This window comes from Thalassophryne amazonica, chromosome 17 (assembly GCF_902500255.1).
Source record: "Thalassophryne amazonica chromosome 17, fThaAma1.1, whole genome shotgun sequence".
NCBI lineage: Eukaryota > Metazoa > Chordata > Actinopteri > Batrachoidiformes > Batrachoididae > Thalassophryne > Thalassophryne amazonica.
Window position 1 is genome coordinate 57,227,459 of NC_047119.1, and position 27,620 is coordinate 57,255,078.

The window sequence follows — 27,620 nt, forward strand, 5'->3', positions numbered from 1 at the left end:
GATAAGAGAAATCAGTAATAAAGTCCATTAACTCCTGTATTATAATAATAATAATAATGTATTCTGACCTTTTCCAATGTATCAACTCTATCTGCGTGTCCAAGCAGTCCTGTGGAGCCAAGCTTTACCCCCTTGCAACTGACGCAGACATTCCTGCATATTAGATACGCAGCATATGCAACTCTATGCAGGCCTGGTGTGAAAGGGGCTTAAGAATGCAAACCTTAGAATAGAAACAAGTGGATTCACAGTATCGGAAGGACTGGAAATAAAGTTTAGTAAGTTCAAGCCGACATCAACCCTTCGTAACCTTTGGTTACTTTTTCTACGACAGTGAACCTTCAGCCAATCGGAATCTCTGTAATATCTAAAGTCACTGAAAGTACCCAGACATGGGCATTTTGATTTTCTGCAAGTTTGGGCTGTTGAGCTGTGTCGTAAACATGGCCAAAATTACAGAGGGGGAGGACGAAGACTGTGTTAAAGTTATCGATAGTGGTGTAAAATAATAGGTTTTAGTGGAGCGAGATGTGGACGTTTATGGGACAAAAGCAAGCCTCTGTGAATTCGACCCCAAGGTTGATCTCCCCGGTAAAGCTCTCTGCATGTTATGTTTGTATTTCATCAACAAAACCTTGGATGAACACTGCAAGATGAAGAAACATGTCATTCAAATTAATAGTAAACAAAGTAATCAGCCCAAGCTCCTGATAGCGGCCATCGACAGAACATCCAGTGCTCAGGTGCGTGTCCAATAATTCTATACATGCAATTAAAATGTGGTTGCAATCACTGAAATTTTTAAATGTGGCGCAGTTATTTATACAGTACACCTACTGATGTGAAATTCAGGGCTGCAAAACCAGCATTTATGTACGAAATTTCATCAAAATTTGTTTCCATGTTCTGTTACCGTTAACTTAAGGCTAAAATACTTCCCACAGAAATTTCTTTCAGGCCTTACAATTGATTTCCTTCACTTTATACTCTTTGATAGATAAACCGTTAAAAGATGACTAGACATATTTTGCCTGCATGCTGAATTCGGCGAATTTGATAGTCTGTGGTACAGCTGATGCACACGATGTGTGCTTTTTAATGGTGTAATTTAGGAATTTATTGTGGGACAATAATTTGTATCCATGCATTTTACATGTAAATACAGTTTTATACCACAAATATTGTCGTTTTGATAGGTTTTAATCTCTTTAAAGGATTTACACATACTTGCATGAAGTTTCAGTATATTTTAGAGCTCATTGCAGGTTAAGGAAAGACACTTAAAGAATAGTTTTGGCATGTTCAGTGATGGCAGTGCTATGGTATTTATAGTAAGTACACGGGCTGAAGCACTAGACAGGTATGACTGAAAGAAGGTCTACAGATAATTTTAATACAGTCAGGTTTCCACATACGCCAACATACAAAAAAATATAAAATAGAAATCTATGAAATTGGGTCTCTTTAGTGTCCGCGAAATGCCTCTAAAATGCTCAAAGCCTGTGAGCCCCCACTAGGGGCACTGCCCCTGGACCTTACTGGGGGCCTGCGGCGGCCCACAGACCCCCACTGATTTTCATAGTTTTTTTTTTTCTCTTTGCCCATTCTCATCCCTGTATAATACATTACCCACAAACAAAAAATATGACTTTGGGGGGTGTTTAGAAAAATCACCCTGTCTGTCAGTGTTTCTTGTAGCATTGGACCATTTGGATTTCAATGAAACATCACGGAATAATGGAACACCATGTGAAAATGTGTATGAAGGAAAATCATTCTAATTCAAGGGGATATAATTAATCTTTAGATTGTTTTTGGATGGGCAGTAGTATGAAGGAAGAGTGGGTTCAGAGATCAGCAATCCTTAAGTGTCTGCCTTCTTATCTAAACATATGAAGCAATGATTGAAAAAACTGAAAAACTGCTGATGTGCTATCGAAATCTTGTTTTGTAGGCTCTTATGTCACTGTTGGTTTAACTGGTTCATGTTCCGCTGGGATTACTAAACTGTTTGACTTGTCCACTCCAATTTCACTGTGCTTTAGTTTTTGTTTATGTGGGTAGTAACATTTTGACATCTGTTTTTCATATAATCGTTAATGAGTGGTACATTTAGTTTCCCTCATAGTTTTGCGCAGTGGACAAAATGTTATTGAAGTTGAAGCTAATCCAGTTTTCAAAGCATTCCAGAAATCAGCATAACCTTATTAACCAGCTGTGGTACAGGTGAGTAGTTTTGTTACAAATGACTAATAAGAATTTGGCCCTTTTTAATTTCTTCCACCCTCTTTCTTCTGTTGACAAATGTCCAGATGAGGCCGAACCTGAGGATAGTGAGGAACCATTTGTTGCTCCCCCAGGACTGGCCATCCCTCCTGATGTTGAACTGGTAAGTGATATGTCATTGGATCACTGTTGTTTATTTTACATACATATTGAGTGATCGATAGATACAGTGAGGAAAATAAGTATTTGAACACCCTGCGGGTTTGCAAGATCTCCCACTTAGAAATCATGGAGGGGTCTGAAATTTTCATCTTAGGTGCAAGTCCACTGTGAGAGACATAATCTAAAAAAAAAAATCAGGAAATCACAATGTATGATTTTTTTTTTTTTTATATAATTTATTTGTATGTTACTGCTGCGAATAAGTATTTGAACACCTACTAACCAGCAAGAATTCTGTCTCACACAGACGTGTTAATTTTTCTTTAAGAAGCCCTCTTATTCTGCACTCTTTACCTGTATTAATTGCACCTGTTTGAACTTGTCACCTGTATAAAAGATACCTGTTCACACACTCAATCAACCACACTCCAACCTGTCCACCATAGCCAAGACCAAAGAGCTGTCTAAGGACACCGTGGACAAAACTGTAGACCTGCATAAGGCTGGGCTGGACTACAGGACAACAGGCAAGCAGCTTGGTAGAAGACAACAACTGTTATGATTATTTATTAGAAAGTGGAAGAAACACAAGATGACTGTCAATCTCCCTCTGTCTGGGATTCCATGCAAGATCTCACTTTGTGTGGTAAGGATGATTCTGAGAAAGCTCAGAACTACACAGGAGGACCTGGTCAATGACCTGAAGAGAGCTGGGACCACAGTCACAAAGATTAGATTAGTGACACATGATGCTGTCATGGTTTAAAATCCTGCAGGGCAGCAAGGTCCCCCTGCTCAAGCCAGCACATGTCCAGCCAGGCCCGTTTGAAGTTCACCAGTGACCATCTGGATGATCCAGAGGAGGCATGGGAGAAGGTCATGTGGTCAGATGAGACCAGAATAGAGATTTTTGGAAACAACTCCACTTACCATGTTTAGAGGATGAGAACAACCCCAAGAAAACCATCCCAACTGTGAAGCACAGGGGTGGAAACATCATACTCTGGGGGTGCTCTTCTGAAAAGGGGACAGGACGACTGCACGTATTGAAGGGTGGATGGATGGGGTCATGTATTGCGAGATTTTGGCAAACGACCTCCTTCCCTCAGTAAGAGCATTGAAGATGGGTCATGGCTGGGTCTTCCAGCATGACAATGACCCCAAACACACAGCCAGGGCAACTAAGGATTAGGTCTGTAAGAAGCATTTCAAGGTCCTGGAGTGGCCTGGCCAGTCTCCAGTCCTGAACTCAATAGAAAATCTTTGGAGGGAGCTGAAACGCCAAACCTGAAAGATCTAGAGAAGATCTGTATGGAGGAGTGGACCAAAATCGCTGCTGCAGTGTGTGAAAACCTGGTGAAAAACTACAGGAAACATTTGACCTCTGTAATTGCAAACAATGGCTACTGTACCAAATATTAACGTTGATTTTCATAGGTGTTCAAATACTTATTTGCAGAAGTAATATACAAATAAATTATTAAAAAATTATACATTGATTTTTGGATATTTTTTTTTTAGATTGTCTCTCACAGTGAACATACACCTAAGATGAAAATTTCAGACCCCTCTATGATTTCTATGTGGGAGAACTTGCAAAACCGCAGGGTGTTCAAATACTTATTTTCCTCACTGTATGTATGTATGTCCGTCCATCCCGCTCTTCCCACATCACGCATAAACAGCTTATCTGATCACTTTGTTTTGTGTCATCTATCTAGACATTGGAGTAACATGGGGGGATTTGGGTCCAGTCACACAGCACGCGACGTGTGTGTGTGTGTGTGTGTGTGTGTGTGTGTGTGTGTGCGCGCGCGCGCGCGTGTACTGCCCTTCCAGCCACAAATGGCTGGTGTGCATGCACACAGCCGTTCCAGTGGATCAAACATTCTTGCCGCTATTGTTTCTGTATGACAACGTTGCTTTTCATCCCACACATGGATGAGTCATGTTCAGCTTGTCAGATCTTTAGTTGATATCGTCAACGTTCGTGCAAGATGTCAGACTCGGGAGGTTGGACAAAGTTGGCCGACACTCAAACAGAATGCTGACACTATGGGAACTACGCAAACAATGAGGAATCGTCAACACAGAAAGCAAATCGGAATACAGATGAATTCAGGTTGTCGTTGGGATTTGTTCACATTTTTCAACAGTTTGAAAATTATAATGAAGCGCCAGCTACAGGAACAAAGCTGGACAACAGTTAAACATTGTCTCCGAAAGTCAAAGAAAGTCCAGATTTCTTGTTTCGTTTGGGTTTCGGTGTCCTTCGTTCGTGCCGTGTGATCGGGGCCTTAGTCTTCATGTGCTCCTCATAGATGTATAAAATTGGGTACTATCATCTCATAAAAATCTATTAGCAGGCTAACTAGCCACAACTCTTTTTCTTCTGTGAAGTTTTATGACGGCTGGCAGACCAACAGCTGCATTACTGCCACCATCTGGCCAGGAGTGTTAATCAGAACTGAATCCAAACACATGGCATTTATCACAGCAAACTGACTGTTTAGCCGGGACCATGAGCATTTAAAAATCTTTGTGAAGAACCGGAAAAGCAAATGCGAAATTTTTATCAACATTGTGTACCTGGAGGTCCTTTGATAGGAGAGTGGACTGTGATCATGATGCAGAAATAGCTGCATCAAAATATATTACTTTTACATCCTTGCATAAACATTTGTGACCAGTGTGAAGCTATTCGCTCAAATGTCCCCATCGTGACTATCTTATAGCAGGTGAATGACAACATAATGATTGTAATTCCATTCCATGGTATATGATTTCAGCATTCCAAATCTCTCCCTAGCAAACTTCTCACCTGTAGGGCGGGTAGTGTGTGTGTGTGTGTGTGTGTGTGTCCATCCGTCCCTCCCTCCCTCCCTCTCCTGTCCAAATGGCACCTTGGAATTGAACCCAACTTGGCACACTTACTTTGACATACATGGAGAAATCTAGGCTATTAAACACTTTAGCAGTTGCAGTGGTCGTAGTAGTTAAAGTAGACCTGCATTGAAATAAATGTGGTCAGATTTCAGAAAGAAATAGCTGATATGTATTTATAAGACCCTTGTGAATGCAGTAAAGTAAATCTGTAAGCCCATATTTGTAATTCAGCTGAGAAATCTTCATTTAAAAATGACAGATTTGCAGCTAAAATTTAGCCCTCCGTGGAAACAGTTTGTACATCCGGATCATTTCCATGACGTCGGGGACAAGACGCGCTCCCGCCTTCAGTCCGATCCCGCATTGAAATTGATTTTATCTGTTAGTAATGTTACTGTTATACACATCCTGCTTTCAACATCCAAAAGTAAGCTGCAATGAATGCGAGATACAGCTCTGCATGCTCAGATCAGCGGCGACATCGACAGCGGGCGCTGTTCTTCCCCGACGCCTCGCTCTCACTGCCTCCGATGCGCTTACCGAGTGCATGCGCTCATTAAATTCCGCCGCGGGCCACTCACATCGCCCTGTGTCTGCTGTGCAGCCAGCACCACGTCCCTGTCTACTGAATGGAGGTGCAGCCAACTTGGCACAAGTCCAGAGACTACGCTCGCCATTTTGATGCGGAGCGGCCGGTGACACCTGTTGCTCGCAAGGACAGACTTCTTGCGGCAAAATCCGCAGCGCCGCACGTCTCGGTAATCGGAGCCGCAGAGCTCCATGGCCGCTGAGAGAGGTTTATATCTTTTTAATGACTTGGATTCTTTGCGGGTCCTGCCTCCGTACCCCGCAATGGTAACACCGGAGGCGAAAGAATAGATTTTCAATGCGACACCACTCAATCAAACAGGCGTATGAAAAAGTCCCCCAAAATAATTTTCAAGCACAAATAAAAGAAATGTGTACTCACCAAGCATACCGCAAGACAATATGAAGTTTTAAAAAAGTAGATCCTTCCATATAAGACAAGAAAAAGGTGCAGATGCAAACTGACGTAAATCCACAAATTACAGTTGGCGCGCGCAATGCATGCTGGGATAGGGTCTTCTCCCTGACGTCTCGGCAGCGTCCCGGATGTGATGACAGTTTTGCGGAGGGCTAAATTTTAGCTGTAAATTTGTCATTTTTAAATGAAGATTTCTCCGTTGAATGACAGATCTGGGCTTGCAGATTTACTTTACTACATTCAGAAGAATCTTATGTGTAAATATGTCATTTTTTGGTCCAAAGATCTGACTGCATTTATTTCAATGCAGGTCTACTTTAAGGGGAGAGACACTTTTGTGCTGCGTCATCATTGTCAAGTGTGCTAAAAGTGTGGCATCATATTTTGGCTGTTCTCTTCTTTTTCTGTTAATTCTAGAATAGAATTTAAAATTCTTCTTCTTACTTATAAGGTTTTGAATAATCAGGTCCCATCTTATCTTGGGGACCTCATCGTACCATATCACCCCAATAGAGCGCTTCGCTCTGACTGCAGGCTTACTTGTAGTTCCTAGGGTTTTTAAGAGTAGAATGGGAGGCAGAGCCTTCAGCTTTCAGGCTCCTCTCCTCTGGAACCAGCTCCCAATTCAGATCAGGGAGACAGACACCCTCTCTACTTTTAAGATTAGGTTTAAAACTTTCCTTTTTGCTAAAGCTTATAGTTAGGGCTGGATCATCCCTTAGTTATGTTGCTATAGACTTAGACTGCTGGGGGGTTCCCATGATGCACTGAGTGTTTCTTTCTCTTTTTGCTCTGTATGCACCACTCTGCATTTAATCATTAGTGATTGATCTCTGCTCCCCTCCACAGCATGTCTTTTTCCTGATTCTCTCCCTCAGCCTCAACCAGTCCCAGCAGAAGACTGCCCCTCCCTGAGCCTGGTTCTGCTGGAGGTTTCTTCCTGTTAAAAGAGAGTTTTTCCCTTCCCACTGTCGCCAAGTGCTTGCTCACAGGGGGTCGTTTTGACCGTTGGGGTTTTTCCGTAATTATTGTATGGCTTTTGCCTTACAATATAAAGCGCCTTGGGGCAACTGTTTGTTGTGATTTAGCGCTATATAAATAAAATTGATTTGATTTGATTTTTCTTTTGAACCTTTTACCTCTTTATTTGTATCCTCCGGTATGAAATACGGGTGGCTGTAGCGATCAACATGTCTGCCCATCCATTCTTCCATCTGTCCAAGGACGGTATCTCAAACCAGTTGGCCAGTTTCATCCATATTTTGCCTATGGGTGTACTTGGGTGATTACCCCGACACCAGTCGATTATTGTGACCTTGGGGTAAATTTCTACGTCACAAAGCGATATTCAAGATATTGTCACTGCCTCCCTCGTTAGCATGATATGTCAACAACTAGTTGATCAATTTCATTCATATTTACCATAAGGGTGTACTTGGGTGATCCCTGACACTAGTCGGTTACAGTGACCTTGGAGTCACTTTCAAGGTCGCCGCAAAATATTGTGATTGCCACTATCTCAAGAACCAGTTGACCAATTTCATTCATATTTACCATAAGGGTGTACTTGAGTGAATCCCTGACACTTTGTATTACTGATTTGTAGGGACAGAGGGGAAACGTCATCTCCTGGAAAATAATTACAGCTTTCCACATGATCAGATTTGTTGGTTTTGTTGTCCTCCCCCCGCCTTTTCCATTGATGTTGTGGTTTTGGCTGATCAGAAATGTGGGACCCAAATAAGGCTATTGTTTTAAAAGTGGCTAAGTGGTACTTTTGATTTGGGCGTATACAATGTAGAACTTCATGTTTTAATTTGTTTTATTACATTTATATAGCACCAAATCACAACATTGTTGCTTTGAGGTGCTTCACACAAGTAAGGTATAACCTTACCAACCCCTAGAGCAAGCATACAGGCAAATGAATACAGTTTCTCTGGATGCTGATGTTTTTAATTTTGTTTCTACAACAGTTTTCAACTACTGCATTTCCATCCATCCATCCATTTTCTTCCGCTTCATCCAAGGTCGGGTCGCGGGGGCAGCAGCTCAAGCAAAGCCGCCCAGACCTCCCAATCCACACACACCTCCCCCAGCTCCTCTGGGGGAACCCTGAGGCGTTCCCAAGCCAGCTGCGAGACGTAGTCCCTGCTGCATTTCTTAAATTGGAATATAATTGTCCATGTAGGTTAGGAAGGTTTTGGCATCTGAGAACATAGTAATATGTTAGTTCTGGATATGGGCAACCTGTGGCCTGAGTCTTGAAGTGTACTATTCATGACTTTCATCTTGATGAGGTATGTGCTCTCTGAGCGATTCCTGTACTTCTGTGTACTCGAGGTAATGACAATGATTAATCATGGAAAGCACACAAGAGGAACAGTAATGAATGAATAACGGACTATTTCATGTTCCACTGATTTCCAGCCTGTGTATTTTCAGAATGAATGTCAGCCCATTGAACACAGGCTTGAAAGTGCTTCAGTGTGTCTGTATGAGAGCCTTTTTTTTTTCCTTTCTTTTCAAAAATGCATTTTGTTGTAATGTTACATGCACTAGCCAGGGTTCAGCCCTCTGTTGTTCTCAGTGGATGTTTCTTGTTTTTATTACTTTATCTTGAACTTGCAATATTTATTTAGACATGTTTTATTTTGTTTTTCCTTCCAGGTAAAACACATTTCTTATATTTTCAAAGGTGGATAAAATAATGAAGTCAGTGCCTTTTGGCACTCTTTGCCTCTTTGTTCTTCTTCTTCCTCTTCTTTCGGCTGCTCTCCTTAGGGGTCGCCACAGCAGATCAGTCGTTTCCACCCTGTCCTCTGTATCGTCCTCTGTCACACCAACCACCTGCATGTCCTCTCTCACCACATCTACAAACCTCCTTTTTGGCCTCCCCCTTCTCCTCCTGCCTGGTGGCTCCATCCTCAGCATCCTTCTCTCTATATACCCCAAGTCTGTCTTCTGCACATGTCCAAACCATCTGAATCTCGCCTCTCAGACTTTGTCTCCAGACCTTACCACCTGAGCTGTCCCTTTTGATATGTTCATTCCTAATCCTGTCCATTCTCATCATAGTGCAGCAGATAAGAGAATGTTTACAGAGGAATCCTTCAAATGGTGATGCAAGCACCAAATTTGGCAAAAATACTCCTTACACATTACTCTTTTTGACATTACTCATTACTCTATTTGAAAAAGCAAAGTGGCCACTTAAATCAATAAGCAGCCAGGTAGGGGTTAATTAAAGAATTACACAGAGGTCAAAATTTAAGAAAATACTCCAATCACATTGAAAGGTATTCCATGTTATTTGTTTGATCATAAACATTTTCAAAAAGCTATAGTTTGGACCATCTATGACTGAATTCTATGGAGTTATGGGGTAAGAAAATAGCACAAGTGGTGACAAAGGTCACTTTTAGTTTGTACAGGGATCAAAAGTTAAAGTTGCTCCAATTTTGGTACATATTGATGCAAATTATTGGTTGAACTAAGAGTTGAAAAAAAAAGTTTGAACCACCTGCCATGCTTAGTTATCATATTACAGGTTAACATATGTTATATGCCATAGAATCCAATGGATGTCGGCTTTACTGCCGACACCAAACATTCAACGCAGTCAAAACTATTGCACTTATTAATCCATTTATCTTACACTTAGAGTGTACTGGCTACACACCCCATTATTAGAAAACAAAACTGTGTACTTTAAAGCTGATGTACTCTTTGCTCTTTTTGTTTGTGTAGCCAGCAACCATCAAGACCCATACCATCATTGAGCGGACGGCCAACTTTGTATGTCAACAGGGGGCACAGTTTGAGATTGTGCTGAAAGCTAAGCAGGCTGGCAACTCCCAGTTTGATTTTCTTCGTTTTGACCATTATCTGAACCCTTATTACAAACACATTCTGCGGGCTATGAAGGAAGGTCGTTATAACACAGTCTCCACAAGCAAGCAAGAACAATCACAAGGTGAGAGATCTGTAACTCTTACACATGGACACGATCTGTATTAGTGAGCAACTTTGTGGACTTTAAACACAGCAAATCTGTAATGCAAGAACAATTGTACATAAAAAAAAGAATCCAGTCAGTTTCATTTATTTATATTTTCTATTTACTATATTCTAGTAGAATCTGATTCTGATGATTCAGATGAAGACGGGGATGGCAGCTACCTTCATCCCAGCCTGTTTGCTCCAAAAAAGAGTTCACGTCTAGAAGAGCTGATGAAGGTAATGTGTATGTTATTGTCTAGTTTTAAGATGCAAGTAAATTTCAAAAGACATGAGACAAAAGGATGAGGATTATCCAGCTGGCCAATAGACATTTTAATAAATGTAGTCCCCCCCCCCCTTTTTTTTTTTTTTTTGCACCTGATGGCAGAATGACCACAAGTCACCTCATTTGGGTAATTTGACACTCTAAGCTGTGCTTCAGAGAGCGAGAGAGAGAGACTGACTAATATTTTTGGAGAAATTAGCAATTTAACTAACCAGTAAAAGATGGACATTGTGCTGCAATGCACCAGGGGAATTCACAGTTTTGGGGTTTTAAATGTTATTGTGGTTCATGTTAATTTAACAGTGTTAGTGTTATTGATTTATTGTATTTTTGTAGTTCAACTGGTGTAGTCAGTTTAGTTGAGTGTCATGTTGTCATTACCATGAATGAAAAGAGTATTGCTTTTGATGTCTTTTGCCAACGTCTTTGTTTGTGCATGTGTGCAAATTAAAAGCACCTGCTTTCAGCAGAATGCAGAAAAAACAAAAAGCTCTATGTGTGTGCGACTGGGGACAGCAGACATTTGCTGTCTGGTATGCTTATGTATTTTGGGTCAATGATGAACTGCGCCAAAACAGAACATTGATAGGTCTGATATTTTTGGAGAAACTATGGATATTGGCTAACGTTGCTAATTCCATTTTGGACTCACACGCCATTCCAGTGGGTGGGTGGGTGGGGGGGGGGGGGGGGGTTGTTATCTTTATATTAAAGCGTGCATGCATGAGTGATTTTATTTAGTAAGTTCAGTGTAAGTACAATTGTGAATGCGTTAAATACATGGATGACACAAAGTGAAAACACTTATTTCCATTGTAGTGCATTTAAAGATCAAATGACAAAATACATGTAATAATGTAGTAATAATAATAATAGTGTGTATATGATAACAAGAACCTAAACAATTTATAAATATATTAAGTTTTCTTACTAGCACTAGATGCTAAAATCCCTTGATGAATCAATACAAAGCTGTTGACAGAGATTTTGTCTCAATTGGGGTTGGATTGAGGGTTCTCCGCCTGATGCCTCCAGTATGACACGTCATCAGTTGTGCACCCTGGCTTCATTGGGTGTTTCAGCCTTTTATCACAATACACCCTCACCCGAGGCTGGCCCACCACAGGCTGATCAGGCCTGGGTGTGCATCGCACCAGAGGCTCCACGGGGTCCTTTGGCACCCCATACCATCTCCCTCCGCTTCAGTCACAGCCAGTGACTGCTCCTTTTTGCAGTAGCTGCAAGGTCTTTGGCAGTCTTCTGCTGTGCCTGTCCTCTGATGCCAACCTCCTTTAGTAGCCTTGTGGTGTAACTAGCTACAAAGCCCCTGCAACCCACTTACACTGGATGCACGTATACTTTTCAGCCCTGGTCCTCTGATTCAGTAGCCAAGTTTGCATATCACAGCATTTTTGTTTCAAATGCCTCATCGATGGCTTCCTCCCAAGGGACTGTCAGCTCCATGATGAAGACACGTTGGCAGGATTTGGACCAAAGGACTAGGTCTGGGCGCAGGCTGGTTGCTGCAATTTTGAGTGGGAATGTGAGCGTCTGATTTAGGTCTACCCGTCCTACGTGGCTCTGATGGTAAAGCTCAGCATATTAGACCCCATGTTCCATAGGTCACTACAAGTGATCTTCCTCTTCTCCACACATCCCACCTCATCCAACGACCTTGCTTGGCTTGGGACACAGCTCTGGCACACCTGCCTGCTTCCTCCTGTTGGCGCACCTCATGAACCACCAGTCACAGGCGTTCAGCTGTAGTAGGCTTCTGCCATATTGTTGTTGTTGCTCCTAAAAACTAGGCCCCCTCTGCCATGTTGGACTTGGCCCCCTATATCCTGATGTTGTAGAGCAGACTTTGCCTGTGCTGCTGCTGCACCTGGCCTCCACTTTCTCCCTTTGGTGCAGGTGAGAGCAGCACCTCTGACGAGAGGATTCCGGGATTCTGTGAGGGTCATTTCAAGCCAAGCTTTAGAGCATTTATACTCCTTGGGAGAGCTTGCTTGGGAGAGCTGTGCTGTTGATCCGCTTGAGGCCACTGATGGTACCTTGTCTGAGTTGTTCCACCTATGTGGAGTCTTTAAGATCTGAGTTGTACCACCGGCCAAGGGTTTTGATGGGCTTCTCCAGGATCCTGGCTCATCATCAATTTGGAATCTCTCACTGGGGAGCTGGCCCTTGGTGATGGAGATGCTGCAAGATTTGCTAGGTTTAATCTACATTTGTGCTCATCAACAAATTCCACCAACTTGTGTGGTCATTAATAAATGAATCTTGAATCTAATGTTTCCCTGGAGTTTATCCAGCATGCAGTTGTACTAGCCTGAGTTGTAATGCAGAATTGGTGGTCCTGGAAGTAGGCTTTATAATCGATTGTGGTTGGATTGAGGGATGTCCACCTGGTGCCTCCAGTATGACACAACATTGCATTGGAGGCACCAGCCTTGTGATGCGCTCAGGGACTCGGAAAAAATTGAAGGCTGCCCACAGCACCTCATGAGGCACTGACCCAAAGGCATTGGCAAGGTCTAAGAAAATCATATGCAAATCTTCCTTTTCCTTCTTGGCAGTTTGTACCTGGTGCCAGATGACATTTGCCTGTTCATATATCCTGAGACACCTTTACCTTTTATTCCTGCCTTCTGCACTGAGATGTTGACGTATTTGGTCTTTTTCAAAAATGCTGACAGTCTTTGGGCCACAACACTGAAGACAATTTTTCCTTCCACATTCAGTAAGCTGATCTGATGGAATTGGTTGATGGTTAAGGAGTTCTTCTCTTTGGGAATCTTTACCATGCCTTAGGTATGATGCATTTTTCGCATGCCATTTTCATTAGCTTCCAGAGGACCTTCAAGATGCATGGCGTGTTCTTATGGAACCTGTATGGAACACTGCTGGGCCCTGGGGTTGATGCTGTTCTTGCTCGCTTTACTGTGTTCTCAACTTTGCTCCATGTTGAGGGTCTTGTGTCCAGCTGGTGCTCAGGTGGTTGGGTTGGTGGCACATAATCAGGAATGTTAGCTGGCACATGCCTCTGATTGTCATAGTAGGTCATTCTCAGGTGCTCCTCTAACTCCCTCATGGGTACTTTAAGAGTCCCGGTTTTCTCCTTGACAAAGAGGTGTTTCGCAAACTTGTATGCCTCTGTAGAAGGCAGTCCTTGTTCACTGTTTCTTCTGATGCTGTCTTCTCAGACATTCTGCTCTTCGCAGCATTGCAAGGTGTTGCTTGATGTCACCCTGTAGTACCTGAATGTCTTCCCTTTCCACTTCTGTACTCTTCTTCCACTGTTTTCTTAGGGACCTTCTCTCTTTCACAAGTCTTCTGTATAATAATAATAATAATAATAGTAATAATAATAGTAATAATAGTGTGTATATGATAAAAACCTAAACTATTTATAAATACATTAAGACAGTAAATTAACATTACAATAAAATTACATAAGCTACTCTCAATGGGTAGCTCATCTCGTCAGGACAGATGATCATGGCAATAAGAATTAAGACCAAAAGGAATGCATTGATAAAAATATATTAACATGATATAAGATTTGATTAAGAATTATGTCCTTTTTTCTCTGACTCTTTTAAGGTAAAGATGTACTTTCGGTTTTTGCCACCAGGTGGCCTTTGGTTTCTTTTTCCAAAATCTTGTTGAATGACTTCTACAAGACTACAAATAAATAAGTGAAATGAAATTACTGTATCTTCTGGACATGTAGTCATACATGTCACAATACAGTAATTGCCCAGGTGTTTCTAAGATGCCCTTAAAAACACCCGGGCAATTAGTGTTGTGCGAGGTGTAAAGAATTCAATTTATTTCATTTATATAGTGCCAAATTCCAACAAAGGTGCTTCAAGGCACTTCACACAAGTAAGGTCTAACCTTACCAGCTCCTAGAGCAGGGGTAGGCAACCTGTTCCAGAAAGAGCCATGAGGGTGCAGGTTTTCTTTGCAGCCACTGACTCCACCAGGTGATTTTACTGATTAATATCACTTTGAGCAGATGGAATCAGTTAATCAGTGAAATCACCTGGTGGAGTCAGTGGCTGCAAAGAAAACCTGCACCCTCATGGCTCTTTCTGGAACAGGTTGCCTACCCCTGTCCTAGAGCAAGCACACAGGCAACAATGGTAAGGAAAAACTCTCTGATGATTTGAGGAAGAAACCTCAAGCATATCAGACTCAAAGGGGTTACCCTCTGCTTTGGCCATGTTACTGACACACTTGACAATACATATGTAGAGGAAATTTTGGAAGTCCATGAATAACTCTAACTGCTTCTTGTCACTGAAAGAAGCATTGGTGAGTGTACACATTTACCTCTCTCAATTTAAATGTTTTAAAATGCCAGTAATTAGCCTTACTATAGTCTTTCTGCCCTTCTTGTTGCTGTTTTGGCTGTCTCACAGAGTGCAAACAAGTGGAGTACCAAGTAGTATGAATGTTGTTTCTTATTCAAGTAAAGTGCTTCAGTTTGAGAGCATGATTTATTAATGTCACTCTTTAAGTCCTAGCATTTCCTCATTCATATCATCAACTTGTTTTACAGCAGTTTGTATCCACCTTAATCATACATTATTGCCACCGTCTGCTCCTGAGTGTACATCACATTACTGCTTTCAGATCAGTATATAGGAGCAGCTTGCCACCTGTTCTCACATGCATACACTCAACTGCACACTGAGAGCAACTTGGGAATTAAGAGTTTGCATAGGAACAAAGTTTTGCTTTATATTGTGTGTTGATTTTGGGTAGATCATGGCACCGTTTAAGTAAATGTGCCAACTTGTGAAAGTAACCAAATATATGGTTTGTGTTGCTGAAAAACATAAGCTTTAATGTAACAGTGGCAGTGTTTATTTAACAAACTGGACTTAATTTTTTTTTTTTTTTTTTTTCTTGCAGCCATTACAAGTCATGGATCCAGACCATCCACTAGCGGTGCTTGTACGTAAAGCCCAGCAGGAAAGAAATGGTACTGCCGTTCTAACACCCAAACTGGGAGACCCAGCTGCATCAACCACACCTGCTCAGTACAGTACTGACCGTGAGTACATGCTTTTTTCTGTTTGTTTGATTTGTGGATCGTCTCCCACCCCCCTGCTTGTCTGTCGCCTTTGCTACAGACAAACATCAGTAGTAGGGCTGAGGGGTTGGACAGTTACATTGTCGGTCTCCAACTGATATAAACAATGTGATGCCACACTCCCCCACTGTGCCACATACACACACACACATACACTGTTGTAACATAAATTATATGTCTGTGATGCATGTCTTCATATTTGTGGTACATTGTCTTTGACCAATTCCATGAAATTGCCATTGCTTTGGCCATGGTACCTACACACTTAACAACACACATATAGAGGAAATTTTGGAAGTCCATGAAGAACTCTCATACTGCTTCTTGTCACTGAATCTGTATCTTCTATAAAGGCAGTAGGCCAGACATTTGAACTTTGTCTGTGTCTTGGACTTTTAACCAATTATTTTATTTTTTATTTTTTTTTTAATATCAAACTCACCCCTCTTTGTCCTTGGCTGACCCACAGTTGTTTCACCAAGTTTGGTCCAAATTGGATTAAAACTCTGATTTATACTGTTTACACTCACATACTGACATGTAGAACCAAAAACAATGCCCCTGCACGTGTTACTCTGCACACAGTTATGACAAATATTTGATGATTTGCACTCGCATATCTTCAGTTTCAGTATACGAGGTCTATTAGACAATAAACTGACCCTTTTATTTTATTTTTTTAACTATATGGATTTGAATGACGTGCGATTCCACCAATCATGCTTGAACCCTCATGCGCATGCGTGAGTTTCTTCACGCGTGTCGGTGACGTCATTTCCCTGTGGGCAGGCCTTGAGTGAGATGTGGTCCCGCCCTCTCGGCTGAATTCCTTTGTTTCACACGCTGCTCGAGACGGCGCGCGTTGCTTTATCAAAATTTTTTCTGGACCTGTGAGGAATATCCGAGTGGACACTATTCGAGAAATTAAGCTGGTTTTCGGTGAAAGGTTTAACGGCTGATGAGAGATTATGGGGTGTTTCTGTCGCTGTAAGGACTTCCCTCGGAGGAAGTTTTCAACTTGAAACGGCGAGACGCTGCTGCCTCGAAGCGCAGATCGCCGTCAGGCGCCGTGGGCCGTCCTTATGGCGACACTTACAGACCAAAATCTCTCATCAGCCGTTAAAATTTTTACCGAAAACCAGCTGAATTTATCGAATGGTGTCCACTCAGTTGTGCCTTACTGCGTTGAAAAAAATTTTATCAAACAAAGCAGCAGTCTCTGAGCCATTCCTAAACAATGAAAAAATCGACGAGAGGGTGGGCGACTCCTCACTCAGACTGCCCACAGGCGAATGACGTAACCGACAGGCGTGAAAAAACTCTTGCATGCCCACGAGGGTTCAAGCATGTCTGATGTAATCCCACGTGATTCAAATCCATATGGTTTTTGAAAAAAATAATAAGGTCGGATACTTTTCTAATAGACCTCGTGTAACTAAAATGCCCAATGCATAAGTTCTTTTTACATATTTGCCTGCATACGCTGTTTGAAGGTGCAGATTGAAAAAGTTTCTCCATTGTGATTGAGATTAGAGCCAAGTCATTTGTGATTGACAGAAGATGATTCTTCTGTCTGTTTTCATTTTGTTGTTGTTTTAGCTCAGTAAATTCTACTTCTCCCACATTTATAACACTTCTTTATGCAGACTAGCAGCCAGTCAGACTTCGCTACTTGCTAAATCCATTTGGGACTCTGCAGCTGACTAAATAATTGATTGAAAGGTAATTGAAATAAACCTCATACCTCCATGAATATTGATTGGTTTTTGTTATTATATTGGAGTGTCCTGAGGTTGGTCTGTTCCGACTGGCAACGGGACAGTGTTTGTTTAGCACTATTTGGTATGTGTTCAGAGCTCCTATGACACTCCCCCCCGATATGAAATACGGGCGAATGTAGTGATCATCATGTCTGCCGCCTGTCCTTTTTTGCTTGTTAGTGCAATATCTCATGAACCAGTTGACCAATTTCATTCGTATTTAGCATAAGGTGTACTTGGGCAATCCCCTGACACTTTGTGTTACTGATTTGTGGGGACAGGGGGCACATGCTGTCTCCTGATGACTTTTTTTTTTTTTTTTTTTTTAATTTTGACCAGTAAATGGACTGCATTTATATAGCGCTTTTCCATCTGCATCAGGCACTCAAAGCGGTTTACACGTCAATACCTCACATTCACCCAGATGTCAGGCTGCTGCCATGCAAGGCACCCACTACACACCGGGAGCAACAAGGGGATTAAGGACCTTACCCAAGGGCCCTTAGTTATTTTATGGTCTGCCTGGGATTTGAACCGAGGATCTTCTGATCTTAAACCCAGCGCTTAACCACTAGACCATCACCTCTCCCAGAAAGTGGACATGTTCCCCCAACTGATTTTACCACAGTCACCTTTGACTTTTTGTGCAGTTGCTCAGAGTGCGTTTATGTTTAAAATATCTGCAGTTTTCCAAAAGACTCTGTATCATCACTGCAGCATCTTTTTAGGCAAACGGTCAGATGGAACAAAATTTGTCAACCTCATAGAAGGAAAAGTTTGTTTGTGAAGTCTGTTACAGTCAGCTAGTTTGTCACACAGAATCAAGCAGATTGGACAGATAGTGTTCGTGTGGAGGGTGAGTACTTTAATTACCTTGTGCATTATGAAATAGTTGTTAGTTGTTCATTATTGTTATAGAAACAAATCTTGTGAAAAGTCCTTTTTGTTTTTAAGAAAGTGCTGGGATTTAATGGTACTTTGTACCGTTTTAGTGCTTTTCTGCAAGGAAGTTTTTTCTACTCTGAAGGAGTTTCACATCAGTTTAAATATTTATGCATTGTATTGTGTTCTTAACCAGCTGTTCAGTTGAAAATAAACATTTTGCTAATGAAGATCAGCTTTTTCACAGAAGAAAGTATGACACATTTTTCTGCCTCAAATTACTGCTCATATACGGTGCATCCAGAAAGTATTCACAACATTTCGCTTTGTCCACATTTTATGTTACAGCCTGATTCCAAAATGGAGTAAATTCATTTTTTCCTCTCAGAATTCTACTCACAACATCTCATAATGACAACATGAAAAAAGTTTTAAAATATTTTGCAAATGTATTAAAAACAAAAAGCTAACAAATCGCACGTACATAAGTATTCACAGCCTTTGCTCAGTACCATGTTGATGCACCTTTGGCAGCAATTACAGCATCGAGACTTCTTGAATATGATGGCACAAGCTTGGTGAACCTATATCTTTGGGCAGTTTTGTCCATTGCTCTTTGCAGAACCTCTCAAGCTCCATCGGGTTGGATGAGGAGCATCGGTGCACAGCCATTTTCAGATCTCTCCAAAGATGTTCAATCTGATTCAGGTCTAGGCTCTGGCTGGGCCACTCAAGGACATTCACAGAGTTGTCCTGAAGTCACTCCTTTGATATCTTGGCTGTGTGCTTAGGGTCATTGTCCTGCTAAAAGATGAACTGTTGCCCCAGTCTGAGGTCGAGTGCTCTGGAGCAGGTTTTCATGCAGGATGTCTCTGTACATTGCTGCATTCATCTTTTCCTCAATCCTGTCTAGTCTTGCAGTTCCTGCTGCTGAAAAAACATTCCCACAGCATGATGCTGCCACCACCATTCTTCACTGTAGGGATGGTGCCTTGTTTCCTCCAAACATGACACCTGGCATTCATACCAAAGAGTTCAATCTTTGTCTCATCAGACCAGAGAATTCTCTTTCTCATGGTCTGAGAGTCCTTCAGATGCCTTTTGGCAAACTCCAGATGGGCTGCCATGTTCCTTTTACTAAGGAGTGGCTTCTGTCTGACCACTACCATACAGACCTGATTGGTGGATTGCTGCAGAGATGGTTGTCCTTCTGGAAGTTTCTCATCTCTCCACAGAAAATTCTGGAGCTCTGACAGAATGGTCATCGAGTAATTGGTCAACCCCCTGACTAAGGTTCTTCTCACCCGATCGCTCAGTTTAGATGGGTGGCCAGTTCTAGGAAGAGTCCTGGTGGACCGTACCTTTTTCCATTTACAGATGATGGAGTCCACTGTGCTCATTGGGACCTTCAAAGCAGTTTCTGTACCATTCCACCCATATTTGTGATGTGACACAATCCTGTCTTGGAGGTCTCCAGATAATTCATGCAAGATCCCACCTCGTGGCATATCCCACCGCGTCAGTCACAGTCAGTCAGAGCTGCGTGTCGTCAGAGCGAGCTGCAAAAAGTTTGTACCCGAGTTTTCAGAGGTGGTGTTTGTGGTTGCCATCTGCCACGCCGGTGTTTGCCAACCCGGATAGTGGGAATACCACCTCAATCGGCAACTTAGCCCCGCGACTGGACAGCAACAACGTCCGAGGCCCGCCCAACGTGGTGAATTCACTGAGGCCGCGCGCTGCGTCATTAGACCCGCGCGTCACGAGTGCCGCTTCCCCGAGGCCTCGTGCAGCCACCGCGGATCCATCAGCGTGGAAACACCGAGGCCGCGCGGCACCAGTGCAGTGCAGATCCATCCCGGTGACAAACAACGCAGGCTGTTAACATCGGCGATCGTCAAGCTGCTCATAAGCCGACCATGGGGCCTAAGAAGGTTCTGACAGCGGAGGAAGGTGACGATATTAAAAAATCTCTGGACTTTCTATCAGAGGAGATTTCTGTTGTGAAGCAGCAACAGAAATCAATCATGGATCTGGTGGAGGAGGTGAAGGCATTACGGCTCCAGAACGCCGAGAAAGACCGGCATCTGGTGCAGCTGGAAAATAGAGTGGCTGAATTGGAGCAGTACACCAGAATTAACGACGTCATCATCACAGGTCTTCACATCAAACCACGGTCCTACGCACGGGCGGTAACAGATGAGAGCGGAGGGGAGCCCAGTGAACAGGAGGTCAGCTCTGTGGAAAAACAGGTTGCTGATTTCCTCCTATCTAAAGGTATAGAAATGGATTTAAATAACATTGAAGCATGCCACCCTCTGCCCCGGAGAAATGACGGTGATAAACCGTCATCATGAGATTCATCAACAGAAAACACAAAACAGCACTGTTAAAACAAGGAAGAAAACTGAAAGGGACAAACGTATTCATCAATGAACATCTCACCAAACGGAATGCCGACATCGCCAGGAAAGCACGCTTCTTAAAGAAACAGGGAAAAATTCAGCACACATGGACTTCAAACTGTAAAATATTCATCAAACTGAACGGATCACCAGAACAAGCAAAAGTCATGGCAATAAGGAACATCGAGGAGCTGGACAAATATGAACAATAGGTATGAGGACTCAAACACATCACAGCACCATGATGCAGACTGGAGCAACCCACTCATCCACATCATCTACACCCGGAGACAAGAGAGACATAATGACTAAGGATAATGATCGTTTATTTCTGCCCAGGAGCTCTGTCTAGATACATTTAATTATAATAACTCTGCTAACCACCCCTTCGAATCTGAAAATGATCCTGATACCTTTTTCAGTGAGAATATTGTGAGACAGTGCAAATATTTTACAGAACAATTCAAAAATTATAAAATCAATGATGATTTTTCAATTATACATTTCAACAGCAGAAGTCTTTCTCGTAATCTGTCCACTATTAATGATTGTTTGAAAACATCCAAAAAACGTTTTTCAGTTATTGCAATTTCAGAAACATGGTTAAATGAGGATAATAAAGATCTGGTATATCTTGATGGTTATGAATTGTTCCTGGTTAATAGGCAGACGAGAAGGGGCGGAGGCGTTGCATTGTTTGTAAGGTCAGATTATAACTGTAAACTCATTAACAACATGTCATTTACAGTGGACAACATCATGGAATGTGTTACCATAGAAATGACATCTATAAACTCCAAAAACATAGTTGTTAGTTGCATTTACAGAGCTCCTGGGATAAATATTGACACCTTTGAAGACATTATCTTAGGAATGTACAACAAAATCAACAGAAATAAGCATTTATTTGTCTGTGGAGATTTCAATATAGATTTTTTAAACCCTCACAATCATCCACAAATTACCTCATTTATAAACACCTTGTACTGTTTAGGACTGTTTCCAACCATCATTCATCCTAGCAGAATAACTATGGACTCAACAACTCTCATTGACAGTATTTTAACTAACGTTATATCCGGTAATCTTAGTGGGGGACTACTGGTCAGTGATATCAGTGATCACTTGCCAGTTTTCTCAGTCTTTGCATTGGAGGGTTGTTGTATGTATCGAAGCAATATCAAATTCATGAGTAGAAAAGTAACACCTGAAACAATTGATAATTTAAGGGAGGATTTATCAAGTCAGAATTGGTCAGATGTTTTTGTTGACGATGTTGACAGGTCATATGATGCTTTCATTTCCATTTTTTCCAGTTTGTATAATAAACACTGTCCATTTGTTGACAAAATATATAGAAATCAATATAGCAACAAACCATGGATAACTAAGGGACTTCAGAGGGCATGTAAAAAGAAAAACGTACTATATAAACAATTCATAAAAGTACGAACTAAGGAAGCTGAAAGTAAGTATAAAACATATAAGAATAAGTTAATCAATATCATGAGACTCAGTAAAAAAACATTATAATGAGTTACTTGTCAAAAATAGAAATAACATCAAAAACACATGGAACATATTAAATGAAATAGTAAAAAAGAATAGAGTAACTAGAGATTATCCTTCATTTTTTCAGAGTAACAACTACATCACGATTGATAACGACGAGTCTATTGCTGAACACTTTAATGAATACTTCGTTAATGTGGGTAAAAATCTTGCCAGTAAGATTGACTCATCAACTAATAACTTCTGGGTAAATAATTCAACGTTTAACAAATCTGTTTGTGTTCATTGGTGGTACTCATGAAAGGGAAATACTTGATCTGGTTCATGGTTCAAAAAGTAAGAAATCGACTGATTTTAATAATTTGGATATGGCTTTATTAAAAAAAGTTATTGATTGTATAGTAAAACCGTTCAATTATATTTGCAATATGTCACTAAGTACTGGTAAATTTCCTTCTCAAATGAAAATAGCCAAAGTAATTCCTCTGTTTAAAACTGGTGACAAACACACATTTTCTAATTATAGACCTATATCACTCCTGCCACAATTTTCCAAAGTTTTGGAAAAAATATTTGCTAAAAGATTAAATGATTATTTACTGAAGCATAACATCATTTGTGAAGAACAATATGGATTCAGAAGGTCTCGAACTACATCACATGCTTTGATGGACTTTGTGGAAAGTATAGCAACTGCAATTGATAATAAACAATACATAATAGGTGTTTTTTTTTTATTTACAGAAAGCGTTTGACACAATTAACCATGGAATACTATTAAGTAAACTGCAGAAATATGGAATCAGAGGTCTGGCATATGAATGGATAGCTAGTTATTTACAAGGCAGATTTCAGTATGTTCAATTCAATAACACAAATTCTGAACTCAGGGATGTCATGTGGGGTGCCGCAGGGCTCAGTGCTGGGTCCTTTGTTGTTTATAATCTATATAAATGATATAAGTTGGGTGTCGAGTTCACTGAGATGTGTCCTTTTTGCGGATGATACAACTGTGTTCTGTAGCGGTGAAAATCTTGAACAGCTTCTGGGCATAGTGGAGAAAGAACTGGAAAAATTTAAGGTTTGGTTTGACGCTAATAAGTTGTCACTCAACCTTGGGAAAACTAAATGTATTATATTTGGAAATAAACAGGCACCCAAATGTAAAAATTTAACTATAAACAATAAGGAAATTGAGTTAGTAACAGAGAATACATTTTTAGGTGTTATAATTGATAATAAACTTAGCTGGAAACCACATATAGATTATGTGAAATCAAAATTGTCAAAAACTATAGCCATTTTGTATAAAGCCAAAGACCTACTGCCGCAAGAAGGGTTACTTACTTTATATCATTCTCTGATGGTACCATATATAACATATTGTGTTGAGTCATGGGGAAACACTTACAAATCAAATACCAATCCAATATTCCTTTTGCAAAAACGAGCCATACGAATCATCTGCAATAAACAATATCGTGAACCAACTCATTCTCTATTTGTGTCTTTAAATTTATTAAAATTCATTGATTTGGTCGATTACATTACAATTCAAACTTTATTTCGAGCGAAAAAACCAAGCCTTACCGAGACATGTCCAGAGTCTGTTCCGATTGAGGGAATCCAGATATAGTTTAAGAGGTTGTGCAATTTTTATGAAACCACCAGTAAGAACAAATGTAAAGGGTTTTTGTGTGTCTGTGGTTGGGGTGAGGAAATGGAACAAATGTTCAACAGAGGTTAGAATGAGTAGTACCTTAGTGAGATTTAAGAAACTACTCAAAAAGAACATTATGTCTAAGTATCATAAAGAAGCAAATATAATTTGATTTATATGGAATGTTCAATTTATAAGTGGGACTTATTGTATATTTGAATGTGTGGGTATGTATATGCGTATGTAGATATATAGATATGGGTAGGTGTATATGTATATAAGTGACTGTGTATATGTATGTATATATTTATGTTTGTAAAGTATATACGTATGTATATAGGTATATGTGGCACAGCCCAAGCAGAGGGTCACCCCCAAGAGCCTGGTCTGCTTGAGGTTTCTTCCTTATAGGGAGTTTTTCCTCACCACAGTTGCCTAGTGCTTGCTCTGGGGGTTGGTAAGGTTAGTCCTTACTGGCGTAAAGTGCCTTGATTCGACTTTCTTATGATCTGGTACTATATAAATATAATTATAAGTGAATAGTATATTGATGTGTATGTCTGTGTCGACATGTAGTAGTGAATTTATATTTATGTAAATATGACTGATTAGAATTGTTGGACTTGTACTAGCAGGGGTGGGCGCTAATAAGCTTTGCTTCAGCCCACACCCTTTCGGACTCACTAGTTTTGTCTGTGTTTGTTTGTGGAATTGTTCATTTTTTTCTATTTGAATATTTTGTGTGCCGAATTAAAAAAAACTTTGTCAAACTTTGTCAAAACTTTGACTTCATGCTTGGTTTGTGCTCTGACATGCACTGTCAGCTGTGGGACCTTACAACCCCCATTCCAATGAAGTTGGGACGTTGTGTAAAATGTACATATACAATGATTTGTAAATCCTCTTCAACCTATATTCAGTTGAATACACTACAAAGACAAGATATTTAATGTTCAAACTGATGAACTTTGTTTTTGTGCAGATATTTGCTCTTTTTGAAATGGATGCCTGCAGTACGTTTCAAAAAAGCTGGGACAGTGGTATGTATACCATTGTGTTATTCACCTTTCCTTCTAACAACACTCAATAAGCGTTTGAATACATTGAATGCCCGTGACCTTCGACGTCTCTGGCGGCATTGCATTAAAAACTGACATTGTGTTAAGGATGTTACCGTGTGGGCTCAGGAACACTTCAGAAAACCATTGTCAGTTAACACAGTTCATCGCTACATCTACAAGTGCAAGTTAAAACTGTACCATGCAAAGCGAAAGCCATACATCAACAACATCCAGAAACGCCATGCCTTCTCTGGGCCCGAGCTCATTTGAAATGGACAGACGCAGTGTAGAAAAGTGCGCTGTGGTCTGATAAGTCCACATTTCAAATTGTTTTTGGAAATCATGGATGTCATGTCCTCAGGACAAAAGAGGAAAAAGACCATACAGATTGTTACCAGCGCAGCGTTCAAAAGCCAGCATCTGTGATGATATGGGGGTGTGTTAGTGCCCATAGCATGGGCAACTTACACACCTGATTTTATTTACATTCCACACAACGTCCCAACTTTATTGTAATTGGTGTTGTATATGTAGACAGATGTGTGTCTTTCCAAATCATGTGCAGTCAACTGAAGTTACCCCAGGTGGACCCCAGTTAAGCTGTAGAAACATCTCAAGGCTGATCTGTGGAAACAGCATGCACTTGAGCTCAATTTTGAGCTTCGTGACGAAGGCTGTGAATCTTTATGTACATGTGATTTCTTAGTTTTTTGGGGTTTTTTATGTATAAACTTGCAAAAATCTCAAAACCTTTTCATCATATTGTCATTATGGGGTATTGTGTGTTGAATTTTGAGGGGAAAAAATGAATTTCATTCATTTTGCAATAAGGCTGTAACATAAAATGTGGGAAAGTGTAGCGCCATGAATACTTACTTGATGCACCGTGCCCTCAGAATGCCAGTTTTAAAGTCAGAAACTAAAAACATTTCCACCCCTGGTTGTTTCCTGTACCCTATCAAGGATATTAACCCACTGAGTTTTTTTTCCTCTCCTTTCCTCCTGGCAGGAGCCCTGGTATTATTGGTTCCTATTATTTTATGTTGCTTTATGTCTTTCTGTGAATGGCCTCGATGAGGGTTGCTTTTGCAGACATACAGGGTGTAACAAAAACAGTGTTGCCCAGAAGGGATTTCCTTATGAATGTGGTTCAACTTTGAATTTTTAAGTGTTATTGATGTGCTGTTAAAAGTAAAGTTTTTCTTGTTAATCAAAAATTCCCTGTGACTCCCTGAGTTCCTCCTCCCCTTGTAGATCATCATTTATCACTGTGTCCTGATTGGCAGGAAATGGCAAATCAGTTTAAATACTTAAAAGGTTAAATTCTAACATGATAAACAAAAATCTTTGTGTGATCCGTAAGGTAGACTGATCGTGTCTGGGAAATATCGGGCCTTTATTAGGGTCCAAGCAGCAACAAAACTGGTCGAAGGATCCTGTTGTTTTTGTGCTGATTTTCTTTTCTTTTTTTTTTTCTTTCTTTTTTTTCCTGTGTGCAAAAAGTGATTGGGCACCCTAAATCAGATGGAGTTGAAATGTGAAATTTACGGGGTTGGTAGATGTCAGGAAAAAATGTCCAGTGAAATACTCTAGGTGGCACTATAACTAATAAAAAATGGAACCCTAATAACTTTTGATCCATGGGGTCAATCACAGGAAAACCTTATGCCATTGCGATTGGTGGAGTGAGCTCTTTCCAATGGTATAGGCCCCGCCCATTTGTGCCATGAACATTTTTTTGCAGTGTTGTGAAATATGCGAAATTGGCCCAAATTAATTCATCTCTGGTTTTTTGACATAGAAAAGCCTGATTGGTGTCACTCAACAACTGGACTGCAACCCTTACAATTTGTTGTTCTGTTTGCACTTTTTATGGCCTTGAGTTTGACTGTATATGATGCTTTGTGATGGGTTTTCTCATTTATGGGATCATAGAACGTTATGAAATCCTGCAGGTATATGCATGGCTTCTCATAGTCGCACTGCCAAATTTGGTTGAACTGCGCCACTTGATGGTACTGTAAAATATATTTTAATTGAATTTCAAAGGTACAAATTGCTCAAAATCTCATGTAGCTTTTCCCAGAGAGTCTTACAAGGTGCTGTTTCAAAAAAAAAAAAAAAAAAAAAAACAGAAAAGTGTTTCCAAGTGGTTAGTGCTCTTGGTTTCAGTGCAGATGGTTCCTTGTTCAATACCACCACTGCCACATTTTGCCATGTAATGTGTAGTTGCGTCAGAATGGGCACCAGGCGTAAAACGTGCTTGGACCCTTAATATTTCCTTGCATATCTGGTTTTTACCCCCCCCACTCCCCTTTCTCTTGGTGAACAGACAGAACACTTGTTGAATTCCAAGCAGAAATATTTTTAGACTCTTGTTGGCCACAGGAAACTGACCTTTGACATCCTCTACAGGCTCACATTTAATATTAGTGTTCTGCTGCTGGTGATTTTGCTCTGAACCACTTAATCCTAACCAGACTGTAAAACTGATGGGAAGAGAGTTTGAAAACCCTGTTCTTTCATCACTGTTCTGGGTCAGACACCTTGGTTTTTGTATATGTTGTCTGTGGAATGTTTTCACAGGGCCTGTCTGGCTCTTAGAAAGTGCTGTAATTAGGGTTGGCGTCATTTGCAGTTTATCACAGATTTTATTGACATGGTGGCCTCC

General features: G+C 40.8%; 1 protein-coding gene across 4 annotated transcripts in view; it reads left to right on the top strand.

The window, feature by feature from the left end:
• sfswap (splicing factor SWAP) overlaps positions 1 to 27,620 on the top strand; it is a 123,713-nt gene that overhangs the window by 22,381 nt on the left and 73,712 nt on the right. For 3 of the 4 annotated variants that reach the window (XM_034193107.1, XM_034193110.1, XM_034193109.1), the window contains 4 exons: positions 2,313 to 2,389; positions 10,031 to 10,256; positions 10,416 to 10,519; positions 15,492 to 15,633. In XM_034193107.1, coding sequence (XP_034048998.1) covers positions 2,313 to 2,389; positions 10,031 to 10,256; positions 10,416 to 10,519; positions 15,492 to 15,633 — 549 coding nt within the window. The remainder of the gene's footprint in view (positions 1 to 2,312; positions 2,390 to 10,030; positions 10,257 to 10,415; positions 10,520 to 15,491; positions 15,634 to 27,620) is intronic. The other variant, XM_034193108.1, reaches the window with a different exon arrangement.